This window comes from Euwallacea similis, chromosome 34, assembly GCF_039881205.1.
Source record: "Euwallacea similis isolate ESF13 chromosome 34, ESF131.1, whole genome shotgun sequence".
Taxonomy (NCBI): Eukaryota; Metazoa; Arthropoda; class Insecta; order Coleoptera; family Curculionidae; genus Euwallacea; species Euwallacea similis.
This window is the reverse complement of record NC_089642.1, coordinates 334593-355892: the sequence shown is the minus strand read 5'-3', so window position 1 is coordinate 355892 and position 21300 is coordinate 334593. Positions and strand designations below refer to the sequence as shown.

At 33.6% G+C, this 21300-nt stretch overlaps 4 protein-coding genes across 10 annotated transcripts in view; 2 read left to right on the top strand and 2 right to left on the bottom strand.

Moving 5' to 3' along the window:
* mib1 (mind bomb 1) overlaps positions 1 to 1333 on the bottom strand; it is a 224191-nt gene extending 222858 nt beyond the window's left edge. Inside the window, exons 1-2 of the mRNA XM_066404290.1 lie at positions 1217 to 1333; positions 623 to 903 (exon numbers count right to left, since the gene is read on the bottom strand). Of these exons, the coding sequence (XP_066260387.1) occupies positions 623 to 903; positions 1217 to 1330 (395 nt within the window). The 5' untranslated portion in view covers positions 1331 to 1333. The remainder of the gene's footprint in view (positions 1 to 622; positions 904 to 1216) is intronic.
* Positions 1334 to 1671: 338 nt separating this feature from the next.
* Positions 1672 to 4868, bottom strand: LOC136418375 (uncharacterized). 3 transcript variants are annotated; one of them, XM_066404420.1, is made up of 4 exons: positions 4677 to 4868; positions 3071 to 3815; positions 2799 to 2991; positions 1672 to 2752 (listed from the first exon to the last, which is right to left on the bottom strand). In XM_066404420.1, exons 1-4 carry the CDS (start codon positions 4797 to 4799, stop codon positions 2551 to 2553), a joined length of 1263 nt encoding a protein of 420 aa, XP_066260517.1. In that variant the 5' UTR covers positions 4800 to 4868; the 3' UTR covers positions 1672 to 2550. The 3 variants fall into 3 exon arrangements, with proteins under 3 accessions (XP_066260517.1, XP_066260514.1, XP_066260515.1); XM_066404417.1 differs by having other exon boundaries at positions 2799 to 3009; positions 4677 to 4860; XM_066404418.1 differs by having other exon boundaries at positions 1672 to 2746; positions 2799 to 3009; positions 4677 to 4858.
* Positions 4869 to 5510: 642 nt separating this feature from the next.
* On the top strand, positions 5511 to 21039 carry Acsl (Acyl-CoA synthetase long-chain). Of its 5 annotated transcripts, none has more exons than XM_066404295.1 (14): positions 5511 to 5532; positions 15330 to 15468; positions 16246 to 16365; positions 16761 to 16976; positions 17987 to 18188; positions 18245 to 18472; positions 18701 to 18874; positions 18931 to 19091; positions 19149 to 19288; positions 19341 to 19513; positions 19564 to 19711; positions 19768 to 19883; positions 20308 to 20583; positions 20643 to 21039. In XM_066404295.1, the coding sequence occupies exons 2-14, from the start codon at positions 15334 to 15336 to the stop codon at positions 20795 to 20797; spliced, it is 2244 nt and encodes a 747-aa protein (XP_066260392.1). In that variant the 5' UTR covers positions 5511 to 5532; positions 15330 to 15333; the 3' UTR covers positions 20798 to 21039. The 5 variants fall into 5 exon arrangements, with proteins under 5 accessions (XP_066260392.1, XP_066260393.1, XP_066260391.1 ...); XM_066404296.1 differs by lacking the exon at positions 5511 to 5532 and adding an exon at positions 8533 to 8555; XM_066404294.1 differs by lacking the exon at positions 5511 to 5532 and adding an exon at positions 9428 to 9545.
* LOC136418278 (NF-kappa-B-repressing factor-like) lies at positions 6789 to 8203 on the top strand. The gene has a single exon (XM_066404303.1). The coding sequence runs from the start codon at positions 6979 to 6981 to the stop codon at positions 8182 to 8184; it is 1206 nt and encodes a 401-aa protein (XP_066260400.1). The 5' UTR covers positions 6789 to 6978; the 3' UTR covers positions 8185 to 8203.
* Positions 21040 to 21300: the final 261 nt, after the last annotated feature.

Genomic DNA, 21300 nt, shown 5'->3' with positions numbered 1-21300 from the left:
TTTAATACTAATATTAAATCAATTTATAGAAATTTCATCAAGATTTCCCTGACTTTGATTAGGTACATAATTTTTAAATTCATGAGATATGGTTGTCATAATTACTCTGAATATGAAAGTATCTGCTTAATTGAAAGCACAAATTTTTAATTCATTTCACCACATCTGTATGAATTACTATTAATGAGATCACCATACTGGACATTACAGGTTAGTGAATAAAGCAATCTTGATTTTTTTGGAAAGAATTTGCCAGTTGTTTAGATGAAGAATCATATTTATAACTTTTAAAAATTTAATTCTATCTATTTAAATATTTTGACTTGTATTAAATTAGTTTAAAGACATGCAAGAGTTTGAATTTTAATTCAAAACCAAAAATGAAGCGAGGTATGAAAAAATATCAAGAAACAGAAAAGTTTTAAGTAAGAAAAACCAGTTTTGCCCCAAACTTCCACACCCTCTATGTTGTAGATGAAGTGATTCTGGATATATGTATGTTTATAGGAACTTTTTTCTTAATTTGGCTCAAAGAATATCTCTTTAAATTTGCGACGTATGTTTAGGAAATACCCTGTACATTGGCCTACCATGTTTTCTCCTTAGTCTGTAATATACCTACCTATGCCTCAAATGATGTTTATCCCCATGATAACAGACAGAACACAAATCATAATTGCCACACTCGGCGCATTTCCAACGAATCCCGAAAATGGGCTGCTGCCTGCAGGTGTCACACATTGTTCCCTCATGCTTAATACCTGTAGGAGCACTGTCCAAGATGCGTAGATCATACTGCCCCGAGCAGCGGTAATTTGCAGCAGTGCCATTGTCCCAGACAACAACCACCTCATCTGGAGATTCAAAATTTCTCACTGTGCCCACATGGCCTTCTCCCCCATCCTAATATAATGTAAAAGTAAGATATTAGAGAAATTAATGTGTGTTTTAATGAATTACAATGTTGCTAAACATTTATATGTTAATAAATAGGTATCACCAAATTTTGGAGAGTAGATATTGAGACAAAAATAACACTGACAGAGTACAAGAAACACTTTAAACTAAGTATGTATAAAAACACAACAGCGAAGTCGATAAATTACATTTGGGAGAAATAAAGGTAATGTAAGCTAATTACTTGTAGTAGGATATAACAGGGATACAATCCTATTTCTAACTATGAAAATGGATCAAATGCCCTCTTAAGAATCACCTGTTTGCCCCATTTCCAGTCGGGGCCCCTGATCACCCGGGCTCCCACGCCTTCCGTAATCCGACTGCCTCTTGGGACAGCCGAACTCGTTCCAACCGCATTAGCTATTTCCATTTTTCAAAGGAAAAATTTCTGTAAACTTTTTATTTATTTTCAAAAAGTAGTTTACATCCAAAAGAACACGAAAAAATCAAATAAATACTCAACGAACGCCACTAGTTTGATGGAAGAAATGCCATTAACGTCAAAACCAGGTGTTACTGCATTAGCGTCCCAAAAAGCGTATTAATGCAAATTTGATGTAGACAATATAGACAATGAAGAAATTATTTTGAGTCAAACTTTGAAATAGGACATAAAAATGATAAATCTATTATAGACGTAATTTAATTACATTTACAGTTTATGTAACACTTATAGATATTTTTTTAAATTTAAATGATACAACAAACTGCTTAAACATCCAAACAATTTATTCAAAGAAAAAATAACACTGGTAAAAAATTAAACGATTTACTCCAATAATAGCAGTATTAATATGTCTCTTTAGACTGCACTGACAAAATACCTTAAATAATCTTAGAAACATCTATAATATAATTTTACAAACCACTTATACAGTATATAAATTCGGTTTGATGAATGAAAACTTTTAGTTTCAAGCCTTAAAACTGGCGACACAAAGTCAATAGGTACTTCACGGATTGAGATTGAAAACTAAGTAACTAATGTATACAGTTTTAAACATTTTTAATGTCCGTTAATAACGATAATAGTCGGACGTTAATAACGTTTTAATCACATTGCATTTATTGAAATGTTTTTCTCTCAACACACGAAATAATACATTTTTGGTAAACTTTTTAACTTCCAAAGTAGCACAGGCAAGAAAATAAATTAAGTTTCTCTATTTGCAAAATTAAACTCCTTTTTCTCCAAAGATCAACTACATTAAACGAGTTTCACAAATTGCCCAGGTTTTCCATAACACATAACATGTAGAAATAGTAATTTTCGATAAAAATATACTTAGAAATTATTGTAAATTACTGCAAAAAAAATAAATAATATTTACAACACAGGAATTCTCACTTTAAGATTTAACACCTCATTATTCATAAATAAAACAACAAAAACGCTGTCTTCAAATATATCACATGCTTTTCAAATGCTTTTTAAATTCGATAACTAAGGAACCGTTAATTCCACACACCACCCTGTATATTAATTATTGATTAATTAATGTGAGTATATAATAGATCAAAATATATTATAGTGAATGTATAATAGATTTTGATGAGAGACTGGCCGTTTTTTATACGCAAATTAAGACCTTAATGTACTTTGGACGTGTGAGCTTTCAAGTAGCCCTGACTTTTAAAAGATCGATTACACCTCTCGCACTTAAAACTTCTATACAGGAACTGATTTTTCAATATTGGGTTAATGTAGGGGTGATCTCGTGTGCGACACCTTACGTTGCTTGATGAAAAAACCTTCCTTGAGTTCATTGGATAAGATGCCACCAATCTAATCCTCACACAAAAGCAATAATGAAGTTTTTCTAAATAATTATTCTTACCTGTCTAGAAGCTTAACTGCTGGTGAAGAATTTATATTAAGACTTTTTGTGAGTGAAAAATCTTCTTCTGCAGGCTCCTCTTTCACCCTTAAGTTTAGGTTCAAATCATGCATATGGTCTGCAGCTTCATATTCAGGTTCTTCAGGCTCATTTTTTACCTCTGCCATTTCTTCAAATGATGTTTCTAAATAATCTAAAGGACAACGGCTGTCTGAATCAATGATAAAACAATACTTTAGGCCTGATGAATAGAGACAAAAAATCAAACTCACCTTCATCTTCATCATTATTACCAATTATCATTTCCTTTTTTATTTTTGTGCCTTGTTCAACCACCACTTCCTCAATATTCTCTTGCACTCTTCCATCCTCTTCCTCACTTAAAAAATCTTCTTCCTGAGACTCAAAATCGCTGTCATACTCAAATTTCTCCTCACTCTCAATTACATCAAGAATATGATCTCTGAATTCGGAAAAATCCCTTTTGAAGTAGTTTTTCGAGAATGCAGTTAATTTATCTAAAGGAGTGGTTTCAATGTTTGAATTTTTGTCCAAGGTAAATTCATAGTTTCTTGTAAAATCAATTATGCTCTTTAACCCTCCCTTTGTGTGGTCATACCTAGGATAGCAAGGAATTATAGATTTATCTGCATCTATTTTTGGTCTATTTAATAGCTGTTGCAACAAAGAGCACCTTTGCCCCTTGGTAATTCTCTGTTTCTTTTTGCAAGAGTAATTTCTTATACTATTTTCTAATGTATTATTATTGTCAGATTCAATAGAGAGCTTTTCGATTTCTACATTCAATTCACTATTCCGAAATGCTATTGCTAATCCACGATTATCATTACTAGCAGTCTCGGTATTATATTTGTCATGTGCAAAGTTAAGTTTGTCTACATATCCCTGAATTATGTTTGTACTCTTTTTGCACATGTTGAGGAAATGGTAAGATACACGTAGTTTGTTGACACATTTTTCGCAGATTGCTGTTGAGATTGAGTCTTCAGAAATTTCCTGTGGGAGAGAAAGGTAGAAGTGGAATAATTCTTATAAAAAAAAACAAAAATAAAGTAATAAGGGAGGAGGCAACAAAAAGGAAAACATCCCAAAATCTGTATTTTGTTTATATGAATATATTTATTTGTTTATTTTAGAAGCCACAGAACACAGTGTGCAAAAAACCAAATAGGACATTATTAAGTGCTATTTTCAAAATTGTGGTATTTGTCAATAATAGCAAATTTTAATAATAGTTCAGGAGGGTATAATAATAGATAGAGATCAGTTTGATCCATTTCATCATTTTTGAAAAGGTATTAATAATCATGGTGGATTCTTGTGAGTAGAAAAATAATAAAGATAATAGAAATAATGACAATTTCATCTGTAGAGATTTTGAACAGTGAAATTAACAACCGTGGCATGTGGTCACTTTTAGGCTTATGGTTTACCATAACACCAAATGGACGGAAAACAAAAAAACCCTCCCATTGAGATCTCCTGACAAAATGACTAGCATTTCCATGTTGCCAAATTTTGTCTATTTGCCATAGATTTGAGAATATTCATGTTGGTTTAAAAAATAGTAGCTAATATAAAGAGAGTTGCAATTTCTCGACTAGAGAATATTGGTATGTTTGCTTTAGATCATAAATTGTAGTGATTTACTTAACTTTACTGAAGGCAACATAGAAATTTGTTTTTTGGTAATTTGGGTTTGGTACCCAAAGACATACTAGGAATCAGGGTATAGTGAAAGTGAGTTATCATAAAATAGTACCTATTAAGTGCCTACACCACTGAATTTTACAACCTGTGTCTGACAGAAAAATCAATAAGTCAGACAGATTTCACAATCCTCTGTTGATTACTTACCAAATTGGCGCAATTCTGCAGTTTCTCACTTAACTTGACCGAATCGAAGTCGACGGTCTCGATGTCCACTACCGGAGCCCCTGTTTGAACACATATCCTACACAATTTTTCCAAAAAATGCATTTAGAGAAAAAAAAAATTGGGTGACCTGTCAATCAAACGTATCATATGTCAAAGTGTCATCCACCACCTCCAGAACGGTCATAAACAAAAACATTGACGTGGCCTTGAAATCAGGAAGGAGAGGACATAAATTTTAAAAAATCACTAAGCTACTTCTATCTTTGTTTCGTAAATGAATCTCGACAAGGAAAACCTCGTATTGATCATAATTTCACGAATTTAACACTTTGCTGAATTGACTTAATTCGGAATCATCTAAATACCTTAGTTTACCTATTATTTTTAAAAATACAACATCAAAAGAAAGTAATATGTTAAAATTTACATTATTTACACAGCCAATGGATTATTTTCGCTCACTCTTTCGTCATCACGCCACATTTTCCACCAATCAACAGCCTGATAAACTAGATGTTCCACAGAAAAACAATTTTACGCACTAGCATTAAGACAACTAGATTATGTTTTCCTTGTTTGTCTTAAATCGCTTTGTAGCGTATATAACAGAGATGCAGCTTTCCTGAATTCGTGTTCTACTTTTACCTGATAGGGCACGTCATATGCGATATGTGAAAGAGGAGACGTTTATGAGATTCGAAATGCGTTTTATCATGATTTTTTAAAGATAAAAAATACCCCCTCAAAGGAGTAATTTTTTTACACAAAGTTGTTGAAGTTAGACTTTATTAGTGCCTGATTTTCGTCGGTTCTGTGTTTATTCATTACGTGGTCGGTAAGTCTTTGCTTTATATTATTTGTACTTATTATTATGACTGGAATATCATTGCAATGGTACCAAGGTCTGTGACAAGGTTACAGCCCCCTATTCGAAGTCAGATTGAGTCAAGTACCTAATTTATACCGTAATATAAATTTCAAACTAGCAGGAAATATCACAGGTAAAGTGCTTTTCTTCCTAGTTTTTTTGGGGTTCTAGTACAAAGTTTTTAGAGGCATGCCCTGGATACCCAGTTTAAGCCTTATTGAGATTGAATTTACAATAAAGCTAATAATCAGAACAATTTACTCAGAAAATTAGAAAGGTGTGGAAGGACCTTTTAAAATTCTCAAAAAAGTTTTTTTATTTCATGTTTTAATGTAAAATTTTGAGTCAAGATCATGACTTAAAAGTTTTGTAATACAACTCGAAATTTTACACTGAAATTTACTGCTACTGAGCTAAAATAAAAAAAGAACTGTTTGGCTTTCATAGGAAAGTAGGGAATAAAATTGTTAAAAAAGAGTAAAATTAGTAAAGAAATTAGTTATAATTTTGAAAGCAAATCTCCTTTAAATCTATGTCAATCAAAGTGGATACAGGGAGCATCAATGTATCTTATCAGTAGCTTCAATGGTATATTTTATGTACCTACTTAAGTTGGAAATATAAATTCAGGTAACCTAATGTTTGCATATTTTTATTTGTTATTGATAATGTAAGAATTTGAACTCAATAGTGGTGTGGTAGCACTATATTGATATGTAATCATTTGCAGTCCTTTGTGATTGCTGTAACATCTATTTTTTTGAAAGACATGTAATATCCTCCACAAAAGAAACAGAAAAGGAAAAGTAGAATACACAAAATTATTTGACTAAAGAATAATTAGTGATAGCATAAATAATTAATGAGCAGGTGTTCTCTTAATAGAATAATTATTAAGTTTTTGTTGATCAGACAGACACTGTTAACTTAGGAGAGATAAAAAGTTGCACTTGTGCAACTTTCGGGAGCAAACTTACATTAACAATAACATTACAGCAATGTGAACCATATTTGTCATTAGGTTGAATTTATAATTCTGGCTTTATACTGTTATGTGACTTGGAATATGAGAAAATTACTAGCCAATACCATTAAAAAGTGGGGGTCTTTAGCTGTTAAAATACACTCTACTATCTCAATGAATGAATCAAAAGGTACATTCAGCCAAGGCTTGACTGTATCAAATACTAAACAATTTTGCCCTACAATATGGAAAACATTCCTTTGGTAAATTTCATTTGAATTAATTGTTTGGGACTTCAGTGTTTCAGCATTTACTCACTCAATAAATATATTCAGAATATTGTCTCATTTATAGCATCACTGAAAGGAAATTTTTCATATTTTAGCGTAAAATTTGACCAGAAGAATACTACTTAGTCATCTGAAGTACCTACTTCTGACTATCAAAAAATGGAACACAACAGATTGGGCTACAACAGACATAACCCATATGAAAGAAGATCCCCACATCAAAATAGAAATCACAGACCTGAGGAAAGAAGACTCCCACAACAGAATACAAATCAGTCTATGGCAGGTAGATGTAGGGGTCATTACTACAACCATTTTAGCCATCAACACAGAAATAACAAGTATCCTAGAAGAGCACCCCCTTGGCAAAACTATTACTGTGAAAGAACTTTTGACAGTAGAGGTAGAGAATTAGAGAACAACCAGGCTTGCAGTAATAGTAGACAAACTGAAGTTGTAAATATAACTACTGTTGTCACAGAACTGAGCCCTTTGGAACTGAAAGCTAAGTCTTTCCTTGATAGGGTCCTCACCCAGGAAGGTGTAAGAGCAAAATTGATATTTCTTCAGACAATCGACAATGCTATTCAAACTTTGCAAGGTGCTGCTGATAATTGCCAACTACAAATGATAGTGGAGCAATGCCCAACTGGGGAATATGTCTTGAAGATTGGCCAGGAAGACATAGTCAGAGGCTCATTTTCCTCAAAGCAACTAGCAAGGCATGGTTTGGCCGAACAAGCTTTAGTGACTTTAAAAAAAGACTGTTTTTATATTGCAAAAAAAAATGACTTTGAGGAAGTTTTAACTAAAGAGCAAGGTGAGAAAGAAGGTAATAAGTCTCAGCATAATTTGGAAGGCAGTAAAGCACATCAAATGATGCTGAAAATGGGCTGGGGTGGAAAAGGGCTGGGTGTTAATGAACAGGGTGAGGAGAGGACTGTAGCTGAAACCATAGACCAAAATGTCAGCAGACAAGGTCTTGGGGTAGACAACGTTTTCAAAAAAATTCACAGTATTCTTGAAGATTATACGAAATCAGATAAAATAAGTCTGCTCAAGTTCGATCCAAATTTCACGTCAGAGGAGAGAGCGCACATTCATAAAATTGCCTCAAAATTTGGGCTAAAATCAAAGAGTGAGGGCAAGGGAGATCAGAGGAGGATCACCATCACCAAAAAGCTAAATCGGGATGATTTGGTGTACAATTTACTAACCAGTGGTTTGGAAAACGCTCTCTATAAACTAGAGATTCCTTCTAAATTTGCGTATTTATGGGACCATGATGAAGACAATAAGGATGCCGCTTTTCAGCCAAATTTTCTTACTAATAAATGTATTAATAATATAGATAGTGATATATAGTAATTATAAATATAGTGATATAAATTAGGAAAGTGCTGGAAAAACACCAATAATTGAATGCTCATTAAAAACCACTAAGTAATTTTTTTTTTATAGGCAAACGTACATAAATTAAAAAGATTGAATTTTAAAATACTTTACGCCTCTGAACTTTGGAAGCTGACATCATAGATTTATTCGCCGTTATCGCGATTGTTGAGTTAATTGTTTCACTTATTGTGTTTGTAGTATTGTTTCATTAGGGTATGCATTCTACCTGTTCGTTACTACTTATTGAATCAGTAGTATCAAAGGGGAAGTTTGGTTTAAATGGACAAACATCGGAAAAACAAATTACTGCATATTTTCGGAAAATAGTGAATTCTGATAAGGTATGATAATATTGATACGATGTTTAAGTATTGTTTTTCCGAATTTTAATTTGTGGAGATGCTTTTGAGGAAACCTGAAGTGCAGGTATATATTTTAGTCAACAATTTTGTTATACAATATTTGTCATCTCATTCTTGCTTTGCGGTTTTTGAACGCTCCTATTATTGCGGTCAAGTTTTTGTTTCAGCAGTCACCTGTATTCTACAATTTTTTCCATCATTTCCAACAACAAAAAAATTGTTATTGTACTACAGATCAATTTTTAGCCATGGTTTACCGAACCTGCTGATTGTATCTTTACCGTGTTTTTTGAAAAACTCAAAGACCTTGATCATTAGACCAACATTCGGATCGCACGACTCGAATCATAAATTATTTTTTACTATTTAAGTGCGTTATTATAAAGTCATTTACGCACATGTAAAACATTTTTGCTAATGCTAAAATTTGTTTCAATGATTATCTTCTTCAAATAATACCTTTCTTTGGAGTACGCTTTAATCCATTACTCAAGTTGCTGTTAATTCACTCGTTTCCTATGCGTTGATCCAGTAATACTCAATAAAAGTTAATGAAATTAGCAAATACATTAGTGAAAGAAATCAAATCGTCCTAATTTGCAACAATTATATGTATTGTTATTTGATGTTAATTTTATAATAGCAAGAATTCGTCAATCCACCAGCACTTGTCCAACAGTAGAAGGAGCTCCAAGCTTACGAGACATTTTAAATAAAGGTAGTAAATAATTACTCTATTGATAAGGTAAGATAATTCAATGTCTCCAAGGATGAGATAGCGGCAGGTCCACGAAAATGATATGATGGTTAAGCAGTTAGCAGCAATGTTAATTTATGACCCTTAGTTGAGTGCCAGTCGGTATCTATATAACGGTAAAAGCACCGTGTACGTGTAAATTATTGTTCAGGATTAGGTGGGATTCAGTTCGGTAATTGTGAATACAGGGGGTTTTAATTTAAAATAAATAGGTGAGGCTTAACTTGTAATTTTTTTAGTATAGTTGAACCCTGTAGTTTTTCGAGAAATTAATTAATTGCGTTGTCATTTTGAAGCTGAACCACGATGAATTTCGTTTATTACTAAGTTTCATTGATCTAATGAAATTTGCTTAGATTGCACAGGAGTGGATGTAGGAGTTTTATTAGTTAGAATTTTTTCTACAAAATTCCGAAGGAGGTTTAACACTCCTTGACAATTTGGCGAATCCGCAGTTTAAGCAAGTTTAATTGGACATTTAACAAAACCCTTATTAACGGTAACTCCAGTAACATCCTAGTAGTGCTATTCTTCATTTCAGATTAAAAATAAGTTAGTTTTTTCAGTATTCAAATCAGAATATCGGGGATTTTAAAGATTTTTCAATAAGATTTCCGGTATTTTTAACACCTAAATGGCTTTTAGATCTTATTTTCGGTTTTTTAATGCCCCAAGAAACTTTTATGTATTTTCACTTGTTTGTGATTATAGGGATTACTTGAATATCATTTTCAATTTAATATAATTTAAGCTTTTTAATATGTCACACTAAAGTTGTAATTTTACAGTATACCTTATCAGCCCATTCATCAAAAATTAAGAAGTTCATTCTTGGTACGTCGTGAACATCATAAGTTCTGCTGAAATTTTAGTAGTCTTGTACCTTTTATTAAAACAATACGTCGCTTGTTTTGAATAAAAAATTTTGATCATTATTCGGTAAGTATAGCAGCAATACATGGGTATTATTTGGGAATTTTATTGAAACTCTAACACTCTTTTAAAATTTTAATTAAAAGTTTGGTCTCTCCTACTAAAAATTTGAACTTTCTTAATTATTACTTCATTGTATAAATTATTATCAAGGTGTGTTTGTTAAAAAATTCCTTGCAGTGATATTCTTCAGGTATAATATATGACAAAAAACGTTAATGATCCCCAAAATTATTCACATCAAGTAAAATAATCGTATTAAAAAAATACTCATCTTTTTATTAAGTACTGTTCAAGTTGACTTTATCAGTCACCTCATCGTTTGAAAATTTTATTTATAGATTCAGTTTATAGTATTTATTTCATAAAGACTTCTTATCTATAATATATCCTTTCTGGACTTTAATTGGTTCGTTTTTCACTAAAAAATATCGTGTAACTCCATCTGCTATACGGGTCAGTTTCATCAGGCAAGTACATAATGTTAGAGATTGTTTTTTTTTACGAATTAATAAATATATGTTAGATAATATGGTACCATTAGAAGTGGACTTGAAATAAATCGACATAGGTCCAATTGCAGCTGATCCGTGGATTACTACTCTTTATCTTTTATGTTGTTGTCCTCTCCTATATGAATCTATCTACTAAAACCACATAATATGCAGATTACAGCATTTTCTGGAAAAATCGAATGGTTCTAGTGCAACAATTTACATTTTGAATATAGGAAAAACTTAAAGGTACGATCTTTATGGACCCTCACTCCCAATTCACAAACAACACAAACAAAAGTATAAAGGCAATAAAAAGAGCTCTGTTAATAGTGTTCCCATATACAGAATGTAACATTTAACTCGAGGCATCGCAATATCTCGAATAATAAGCGCTTTACGAAAAAAATTTTTATTATAAATGTTTAATTATTCCACGAGGGAAACACATTGATGCTAAAATGAGTGCCCCTTTGCCTTGTGGGGGGATGGGAGTAACTTTTATTTCTTAAATGGCATCCCCTACTTTTTATTGCAGATTCTAATTCTACGGCAAAAAACATGTAGAATTTATTCGGAACATTTTCGATTCACGATAGCTGTAGTCAACGAATTTTAATTTTTCTTTCGCTTATAATTTACCGGAATGTTTGGTGAAACCTGCTCTAAAATCAATGTAAACATAAACTTTTTGCAGTTAGTTTTTAAAGTAAGTGGTCTTCAACTTTATTAAGCACTTATTAATCGGCATTTCGAACGACCGAACGCAACCGAGAAGTGCGTCTGGCGGAATTTAGGTACAAGCATTTCTGATATGCACATTCATATTCTTACATGTGGTTGGTACTTGTTTATAAACTTCGTCTTTAAGATAGCCCCACAAAAAGAAATCTAGCGAAATAAGGTCTGGTGATCTAGCAGGCCAGTTCACTGGACCAGCTCTACCGATGCAACGATAATTTAATTCAGGATTAAGAACTTCTCGTGCTACCACCAAATAGTGTGCTGGACAACCAACATGCTGTAACCACATGTTCTGCCGTACTTCTAAGCTCGTCTTCGCGCAATGTTGGCAGCTCATTTTCCAAAATATTCTGGAACATTCAAGTTGCCTTCAATTACGTAGGGACCGATAAGTTTACTGCCAATGATTCCACACCATACGTTGGCAGTCCAAGGCTGGTGCTCAACTTGTCGAAGCCAATGCAGGTTTTTTACATTCCCTATAACGCATGTTGTGCCTATTAACGATGCCATGATTTGTGAAAGACGATTCGTCGGAAAACAATATGAACGTAAAGGAAAAAATTGGGGTATTGTTGAATTCACGTGTCCATTGACAAAACGTTACTCAATTTTGAAAATCTACCCCATGGAGTTGTTAGTATAAAGAGATGTAATAAGGATGAAACTTGTGCATCCTCAGCATTCTCTACACACTCATATGAGAAGTACTTGATTGCGGTGATATTTCTCCTGTACTTGCATGGGGATTATGAGCCACAGCACCTAAAACTGCTACTTGATTGTCTTCTCCACAAGTAGTACCAGCACGTGTCTCAAGTTAAATGTTACACCCTGTATAAAATGGTTCAAATGCAATTTCTTTACAATATTCATAATTTTTATTGAGTCAAAGGACGATACTTTTCCAACGTCACCATTCCATTGGGCTAAGTCTGAAGTCCAAACCATTTATTGACTGATACTATGATTAAATGTTTGTCTAAAAAAACATTTTAAAAAATTATATCATCTTGGAAATACTGAAAGGAGTACCCTTTTTATCTCTATCGCCCAGACAGCCCAGACACTTTATCCCTGGATGATTTATTAAAAACCGCATATGGATTAAAACTTATCTGTTTTCTATTAAATCTTAATTTGTCAAGAATTATTGTTAGTTAGGATTACTAAATAAAAGCTACTACTAGCTGACGGTTAGGATTCATATTTTGTAAGTACATTCGTGTCTGTAATTAGGGCGCAATCCAGTCACGTTGTTAGTCATAGATAGCACCATCGAAACAAGGATGTTTATTTAAATATTACGGTTTTCTAAAGAGACAAAAATGCACTAGGAAAATGTAGGGAAAAGTCCATTAGTAATTGGTCATAGCAATTAATTAAATATATATAAATTTCCTTTAAAGCAAAACTCATTGATCATTATTAACTACGTTTTATCCCGATTTCCAAAATTTATGTTTATTAATGCTCCTGTCAGTTTTAAGTTTTAAATTACACAAATTTTATGTGTCCCATTCATTTTCGTTATTTTGTTCATGAAACAAACTTCCTTACCGGCTGCTTCTTTCTCACTGCCATTACCGCGTCCTTGAGAAGTTGCAAAAAGATAATGATAATTAAAATGGTAAAAGGCAGGTATTATGCTGTGACGCTGAACCGACCGCAGATCGACAGTTCAAATATAGTTTAGTTTGTTGAAAAACTCCTAGAAAAGTTGTTAAGGGGTCTTAACCGCTAAAGAAATAATAAGTCTTTTAGATGTTAAATGCATAGGTCTATCTCGGAGGCGCGTTATTAATTTTTAGGCAACATTGAAATTTAAGTATTATCTCCATTACGGTCCTGCTAAACCTTAAGCCTTAGAAATGTTCAGTGGGCTAAAATACCAAAAAGCAGCCGTTTAATTTAAGCCTTAAATTTCCACGTTTTATTGAATTACGCCGTGCTAAAGTTTGAGGGTTACTAATTAATTAATTTAATTTCTTTGAAATTGCAATTTGACAGTCAAAAATGAAATATGAAAAACATTTTACTCACTTCGCACAATTTTCAACCACTGTGTGACGCGGCAGTAACGGCGGACCCAGAGCCATCTGTTTGAAATTTGGAGAATTTTGTATTAATACAAACAATTATTTATTCACCAAATTGCCAAGAAATCCTTAAAAATTATCGTTTAGTTAATTAAAATATTTGGTAGCACACACATTCTAATTAGTCCCTCAATTAGCTATGTGATGCATCCCAAGAATATTTGCTGTTAACTTTGGCGCCAAAATAGTGAAAGATAAATCGTTTCTATTTCATTGATGAACAATAATTCCATTTATTAGTTTAAAATTCATTAATTCCAAATAACAATGCATCGATAATAAAAACAATACACACACCTGCAAATCGTTTGTATTACAGGATCTGGTACTCTTAATACCGCAATAATGCCCCGATATCTGCAAGATAGATGAATATCACACATTCGCTTGCCTCCATTACAATGCCAGCAGTTCACTCGACCAGCCCTTATCAGTATAAAGTTGAATCAGAAAAAATTTAATAATTGAATTTTGATTTTCTTATCGCACACAATTTCTCTGCTTTTCTGTTTTTATCACTCGTCACTCTAGAAGATCATTCGCGTCCGCGGCATCGTAGACTGTGGTTTATCCTGTTCCTGCCCTTGTGATCCTTATCCTTAGCTGTGATATAGTTTGTGGTCGTCCAAGGGGTTTGTTCCTTGTTTGTGATCTTATTTTTAGGGATTGTTTGTTGCTATTGGTCTGGAGGAGTTTCGGTGCTGATATGTATGTCGGAAGGTAGGTTGAGCTTGGTTAAGCATGATAGGGCAAAGTTTTGTGATTATTCCGTTTAAATTAATATTGATGGAGAACTAATCTTAAGAGAATTAGATTTTTTACGTTTGTGATAATGCGTTCGATTGTTGGGAGAGGTAAGTTAATAACCTGGATTAGTGCTATAGAAATGTCTGGTTGCGGGATTCGTTACATCATGATCCAAATACCTAATTGATGATTGAACTTATGAGATTAGGAGCCATGTTCTTGACCTGCAGATAATTTTCTAATTTTGTTCGGTTAACAGGAGCTGATACATCTCCCCGTCGAAGTTCATTAGTTGGGCTTTTAAAGGTTTTGAATGTAATTTTTGAACGAGTTGAGTCACCAATATGATTCATGTTCTTGCTGCATATATAGTGTGCGTCAAAATTAATTTTTGATAAAGTCACCAATTCCTCCGAGTGTGTGGATTTATGGTCACCCATATGAGTAAACAATAAATAAATGAGAGATTTATAATGTCTGGAGATTGTCACAATGGAGATTATTTTTGAACATGCAGCACACAATTGGTGAAATGTGTCGAGTAAAAAATACGTTTCGAGTAATTTCTTCAGGAGATTCTGTGACCCTCACTGAATAACTTCTCATTATTTAATATGTACATAATGTTATTTTTCACCATCTCGTGAACGTAGAAAATTCAATGTCGTTAGACGACGTCCCAGTCGCATTAAGAAGCTGAGCTTCAGGTTAAAGTGCAGTTTCCCAATAGGGATTAAAGTCTAGAAACATCATAATTCTGGCTTATCAAGGTCCTCTTTGATTTCATTTCACGAGGATAATTTTTGTATTATCTCATAACTTGTTATTATAACACTAAACAATTAGGAACAATCCTATTGTTATCCATTGTTATTAATGATAATTTATAGATTATTACGTGTTGGTCAGTTTTATTGACCAAATTGATATTAAAACATTGTATGATTAAGTAGTACTCATTTTCTTTCCTTTGTTTCAGTGATATGGAGGGTTTCGGTTTCACCCTGGCGCTGGGCGCTATAAAGGTTCTAGCCTTCGTCTACGACCTCCTCACATTCCCCATCTACATACTCCTCCAAAGGCCTTGGCAGCAGAGACAACATGCAAGGAAGATCAAGGTCAGGATTCACTTTTTTTAGAATTTGAGCCTTGATCCGGCTATTCGTCCATCAGATCAGGCTTGTGCATGATAGTAGTATGCATTGTGACGTCCTAAATGTCCTAAATTAGAATGTGCTTTGTCAATTAAAAAGTTGAATTGTTGATTATTCCTCTAGTTAAGGTATAAAATTTGATACTCTAGAGATAATCAACAAAACAACCCCCAAGTCCCTTTGATCGCTTGATGTTCAATGGAGTTTTTAGCGCTGTTTAAAACATTTATATTAAATACGAATTAGTTGCCCGCTATTAATAATAGTAGAAGCAAAAAATACAACAAAAAACGCGGTAGTTTCGAATGTGTATGGCCTTGAACGCTTGTTAAGATTCTTGCACTGTCACCATTTACTTTACAAATCAGATCACATTATTTTACCTTTTTGGCTCCCACTCTCATGTTTTTTAGAGTTTTAGCTGTAATGTAAAATTCCACCCATCATTCTTGTGATCATGCAAGAGCAGATGAGAGGGCTATAGACACGAGTGTTTATATCCCTCTCATCTGCTAATAATAAAAGATCATTATTCCGCAAGTAATGGAAGTAATTTGAATTTAATCGATTCTTAGGTAATAATAACAATAATTAGATTAATGTTTTTATATAATTGGCAATATCAAGGTTATGCTTCAAGCATTCATTTCCATCCACACAAACCAAAAGATGATCCTTCGTATAGCTTGTGGTGTTGGTTTGTTCACATGTCCGCCATGTCCTTAACCGATTTCTTTATAGGGTTTTATTGTTTTGACCGAACGTGAAGGTAATAAGAAAGACGATGTCGCCATTGAAATGAAGGAATTGTCTAACCAATTCGTAGAGACCCCTCCTACGATTAATAATAATACTTATAAGGTATAATAAGATGGTAAAAATTGCAGGAAATGTTGTTTGGTAAATGGCCCTCTGAATTGTTTATTTAATTCATACTTATTTGTATACATAAATGAAGCGAATTGCATAAGATATAAGGTCGCAGATGTTACTCAAAGTTCATGAAAACATTAATGACAACGTAACATGTTTCTAATATTAGGCTTTATTTGCCAATTACGCGACATTAATCATAATATTTTTCATAATTCCTAGTAATCACACTACTACTAAATTAGGTTAATGAATGATAATGATAAGGATATGCCCCAAGATAGAGTGCCTTTCGCATGCGATTTTGCATGTATGCTCTTCCTTGTCACATGTATTTTAATTGCTATCTGAGAGATGGTAATTTTTATTCTTTTTTCTGATAGGCCCAACCAATTAATCAAGACACTACGAGCATCACCTATAGGTCAACAATGCAGCCCGGTCCTTTGCACATTGCCCTTCTTCGTGATAAAGTCGACACCATGTATAAACTGTTGGGATTTGTCAATAAGAAGTATCCCAATAAGAGGTGTCTAGGTACTAGGGAGATTTTTGGTGAAGAAGATGAAGTGCAGTCTAATGGAAGAGTATTCAAGAAGGTATGAATACGTCATGATTAAGATGGTGATTCGTCTTCGGAAATGAAAATAGTAGCACCTATTGTATAGGTGCTACCATTTTCATGACGCAAATTCGGGTTTCATTGTTGAAAACTTGAAAAATATAAGAGATGGGAAGAATTAAATCTCAGTACACAAAAATTCCACTAGTTCTAGCCAAATATCAGACCAAATCCGAAAATTGGAAAAATTATTTATATTGTTTCTTGACGTTGTTTTAATAGTAAAAACACTTTTCTTTACTTGGGAAAAGGCAACGTTCAACTTTATATCAAACGTACTCCATCATTATAATTTGTGGACAAAATGATGAATGGCCAAATTCCTTAAATTACCCAAAACTTACATTTTAGGTTGTACCCTGATGTCCTCAATTTTGTTTCATTGCATTTTCCAGTTACTTTTTTCGTCTTTAGGACCAAAAAATTGTTTTCGCTTAATTTAAAAAGAACAGAATTCGTTCAGAAACATTCTCCATTTCACATTGATTCAATTCTTAGGATAATTTTAAATTATGCAATTAATTGTTATTGGCTTATGCGTTGAAGAAACCTCAAGACGTTCTTATTTCTAACAGTGGCAGTACTGTAGTATTTCGTAGTAAAGCACTATATTCTTAGTTGCCTCAATTCAATGTATCTGTTTATAAGCAGCATTGCCATGTCCACTTTCTCACCCCTAACTCCACATCTTTTCTTTATCTTCAAATATATTCTAACCTTTTTTTATAATGGTTTATTGAGTCTTTTTAAAAGAAAATCTGACAAGATATCTTGGTCACAATAATTTTTAAAAAATCAGTCGTGGTGCTCCAGTTTGGACCAACATGTACATTATTTGTTTGCTCGAGATCTGTAGATTTTGAGATATAAAGAATTTGGAAAAAGCATCTTTGTTAATGAGGTGTTATTTCACCATAAATTAGAAACAAAAGATCAAACTCAATCTACCAATCCTTCTAAAACACTTATTTTTCACTCTCTTTTAAGTTTAATATGGGCGAATACCGTTGGAAAACCTACTCCGAAGTAGATACCCTGGCATGCAACTTCGGTAAAGGGCTTAGAGAACTCGGATGTAAGCCTAAAGAGAATGTGGTGATTTTCGCGGAAACTCGGTCCGAATGGATGATTGCTGCGCATGGACTATTCAAACAAAACATTCCCTTAGTCACTATCTACGCCACTTTAGGTGAGTTCATATTTATAATAACTAGATTAAGAATTTGCACTGACATTGCTTTTTAGGTGACGAAGCTATAGCTCATGGTATTAATGAAACTGAAGTAACAACAGTGATCACATCTTATGAGCTGATGCCCAAGTTCAAAAAAATCCTGGCCCTCACTCCCAAGGTGAGGAATCTGGTTTATATGGAAGATCAGCTGAAGGATTTGGAGAAAACTGGCTACCCAGAGGGGACAAATATAATCAGTTTTACTGATATATTGAAGAAAGGAAGAAATTCCGGCTATGGTTGGTTTTAGATTTAGACATTTTGGGAAATGGGGAAATTTTATGTAAAATTGGTAAAAATTAATGACCCCAGGCATATTTTGGACAAGTTTCTCTAGAGCCCAATATGTGTAAATGCACTTGCATTACACATACTGGCATGAAGACAAATCCAACAGCAAACCACGTCTTTTTGTGAACTTTTAATTGAGGAATTTTTAAGTTAATTCAACTAAATTAAATTTTCAGCTGACACTCCTCCAGATACTAATGATACTGCAATTCTCATGTACACAAGCGGCTCCACAGGTGTGCCCAAGGGGGTGATAATTTTGCACAAGAATTTAATCGCTACGCTCAAGGCCTTTTGCGATGCTACTGATATTTATGAGGAGGATGTTATGATTGGATTTTTGCCTTTAGGTGAGGTTTCAAAGATATTGACCAATTATGGTAAATAAATGGGGTCTTTATTTCAGCTCATGTATTTGAATTGCTGGTTGAAACTGTTTGTCTTTGTGCCGGTGTTCCTATCGGGTATTCAAACGCTTTAACCATGATCGACTCGGCGAGCAAAATAAAAAAGGGCACCAAGGGGGACGCTTCGGTTCTACAACCAACTTGCATGACCAGCGTTCCGGTAAATATTCCTTTCACAAAAAGTTGCTGTCTTTTTACAGTTAATATTTTTCTTTAGCTAATTTTGGATAGGATCTCCAAAACCATCCAAGACAGAGTCAGCAAAAGCAGCGACTTCAAGAAATTGCTTTTCAAGTTCTCGTATGATTACAAAACGAAGTGGATAAGGAGAGGTTATGATACTCCTCTTATTAACAAGTGAGATATTATTAACATGTAACGAAACGTTTTTAAAATCCCTATCATTTAGGATAATTTTCGCACCTATTCGTCAATTAATGGGAGGATGTGTAAGGCTGATTATCTCCGGAGGAGCTCCTTTATCACCAGAAACTCACGAACAAATTAATAATTGTCTATGCGTCACGATTCTGCAAGGCTACGGATTGACCGAAACTACCTCCTGTGCATGCGTCCAAGACTGTGAGTAATTTCAATGGTTCTCAATATTTTCACTATTGATTTTGTTTTAGTCTTTGATAAGTCTTTCGGACGAGTCGGGGCTCCTACTACAATATGCGAAATTAAGATAATTAACTGGGAAGAAGGCAACTATAGGGTAACGGATAAACCCTATCCTCGAGGAGAGATATTGGTGGGAGGAGACAACGTTAGTGCAGGGTAAGAGCTTTATTATTCGAAAAAAAAGAATACGTGGAACATTTTCATTTGTTTAGGTACTATAAATTGCCAGATAAGACCGATGAGGACTTTTTGGAAGCTGATGGGAAAAGGTGGTTCAGAACTGGGGATATTGGTGAAGTGCATGATGATGGAGTTGCCACTATTATCGGTAAGTTACCGAACATGATTAGAAGGGTAATAAAAAATGTTATTTCGGATTTTCAATTGAAAATTTACCTAATAAGTAAAGTGTACAATACCTTCAGCGTATGGAAATTAGTAAACCGTATTGTGTTTCTTTAACAAATCCCAGAAAATGCAAGATAGATGTTGATGTATTTATAAATATATCAATCTATATATCAATATATCATTTATAAATATATTGAATAAGAGAAGGGTAACAAACTATCGTCCTGAGGAACCCCTGAAATTACTATAACTGGATGTGATGCTGATTTATCTATTTTAACATCAGTCTGTTTTCTGTCTTATAAAAAGGATTAAAATCATTTTTAGTATATTACCGTTTATTACTAATTCCGACAATTATTTACAAATCAGTAAATTATTGTAACACCTTCTTTGTGCAGATCGTAAAAAGGATTTGGTGAAACTGCAAGCCGGTGAATACGTCTCGCTAGGCAAAGTAGAATCACAGCTAAAAACTTGCCCTTTGGTGGACAACATCTGCGTTTACGGTGAATCGACCAAACAGTATTGCGTAGCTTTGGTGGTGCCCAATCAGCCTAATCTTACAGAACTGGCGAATAAAATCGGACTCGGAGACAAAAACTTTGAGGAACTATGTGAAAACCCAGAAATTGAAAAGGCGGTATTGAAAGAGTTGGGTGAACATGGAAAACGAGGTATATTTGCAATTTTCTCGGGGGAGATCTTTTAAGTGTATTATTATTTTTTTTCCCAGGAAAATTGGAAAAGTTTGAAATTCCTCATGCAGTGAAACTGGTAGCCGAAGTATGGTCCCCCGATATGGGTCTGGTAACTGCCGCATTTAAGATTAAAAGAAAAGACATACAGGATCGGTATCAATGCGACCTTAGGAGGATGTACGCGTCTTGAGAAAAGCGAAGACCTGATGTCATTAGGATTTTCTCTTATACTCTACAGATATTAATGTGTCGGAAGCGTTACGATTTTGTTACAAGTTGTACGAGCATCTCGATACAACTAAGTCTATAATAATATACGTATTATTTACTACTTTAGTTTAATGCTAAAGCACTAAACTCTTTTTAATTAAATGGGACAGTTCCAAAATTTCATTCAGTGATAAACCAGCAATGAAGAAAATTTATTGATTTTTCTAAAAAATATATATTTTTCGTTTTTATTAAATTGTGTTTGTTAGATTTTCTTAAGAAGACTGTAGGTAGCTCTTTATATTTCAGTTTAATCGCATACTTAATTAAGCAAAGGCACATTAATTAAAACTCGGGTTAACGCACTTCCTCAAGAGAGATTGTTGCTAGTAAAGAACGTTTCTATGCTTGTCGAGCAATCGCCAAGTACTTAAAAATTAAGTTTTTTAGAAAGAATGCCTGTGAATATTTTTAAAATTGTAA

Coding starts and splice junctions, on each gene's coding strand:
- LOC136418375 (XM_066404417.1), bottom strand. CDS start 4,799: ATGCATTTTTTGGAAAAATTGTGTAGGATATGTGTTCAAACAGGGGCT. Junction 3,816..4,676: donor TGCAGAATTGCGCCAATTTG/GTAAGTAATCAA, acceptor TCTCTCCCACAG/GAAATTTCTGAAGACTCAAT. Junction 2,753..2,798: donor GCAGTTAAGCTTCTAGACAG/GTAAGAATAATT, acceptor CTTTTGTGTGAG/GATTAGATTGGTGGCATCTT.
- LOC136418278 (XM_066404303.1), top strand. CDS start 6,979: ATGGAACACAACAGATTGGGCTACAACAGACATAACCCATATGAAAGA.
- Acsl (XM_066404293.1), top strand. Junction 16,366..16,760: donor TTAATAATAATACTTATAAG/GTATAATAAGAT, acceptor TTTTTCTGATAG/GCCCAACCAATTAATCAAGA. Junction 19,712..19,767: donor GGAGACAACGTTAGTGCAGG/GTAAGAGCTTTA, acceptor TCATTTGTTTAG/GTACTATAAATTGCCAGATA.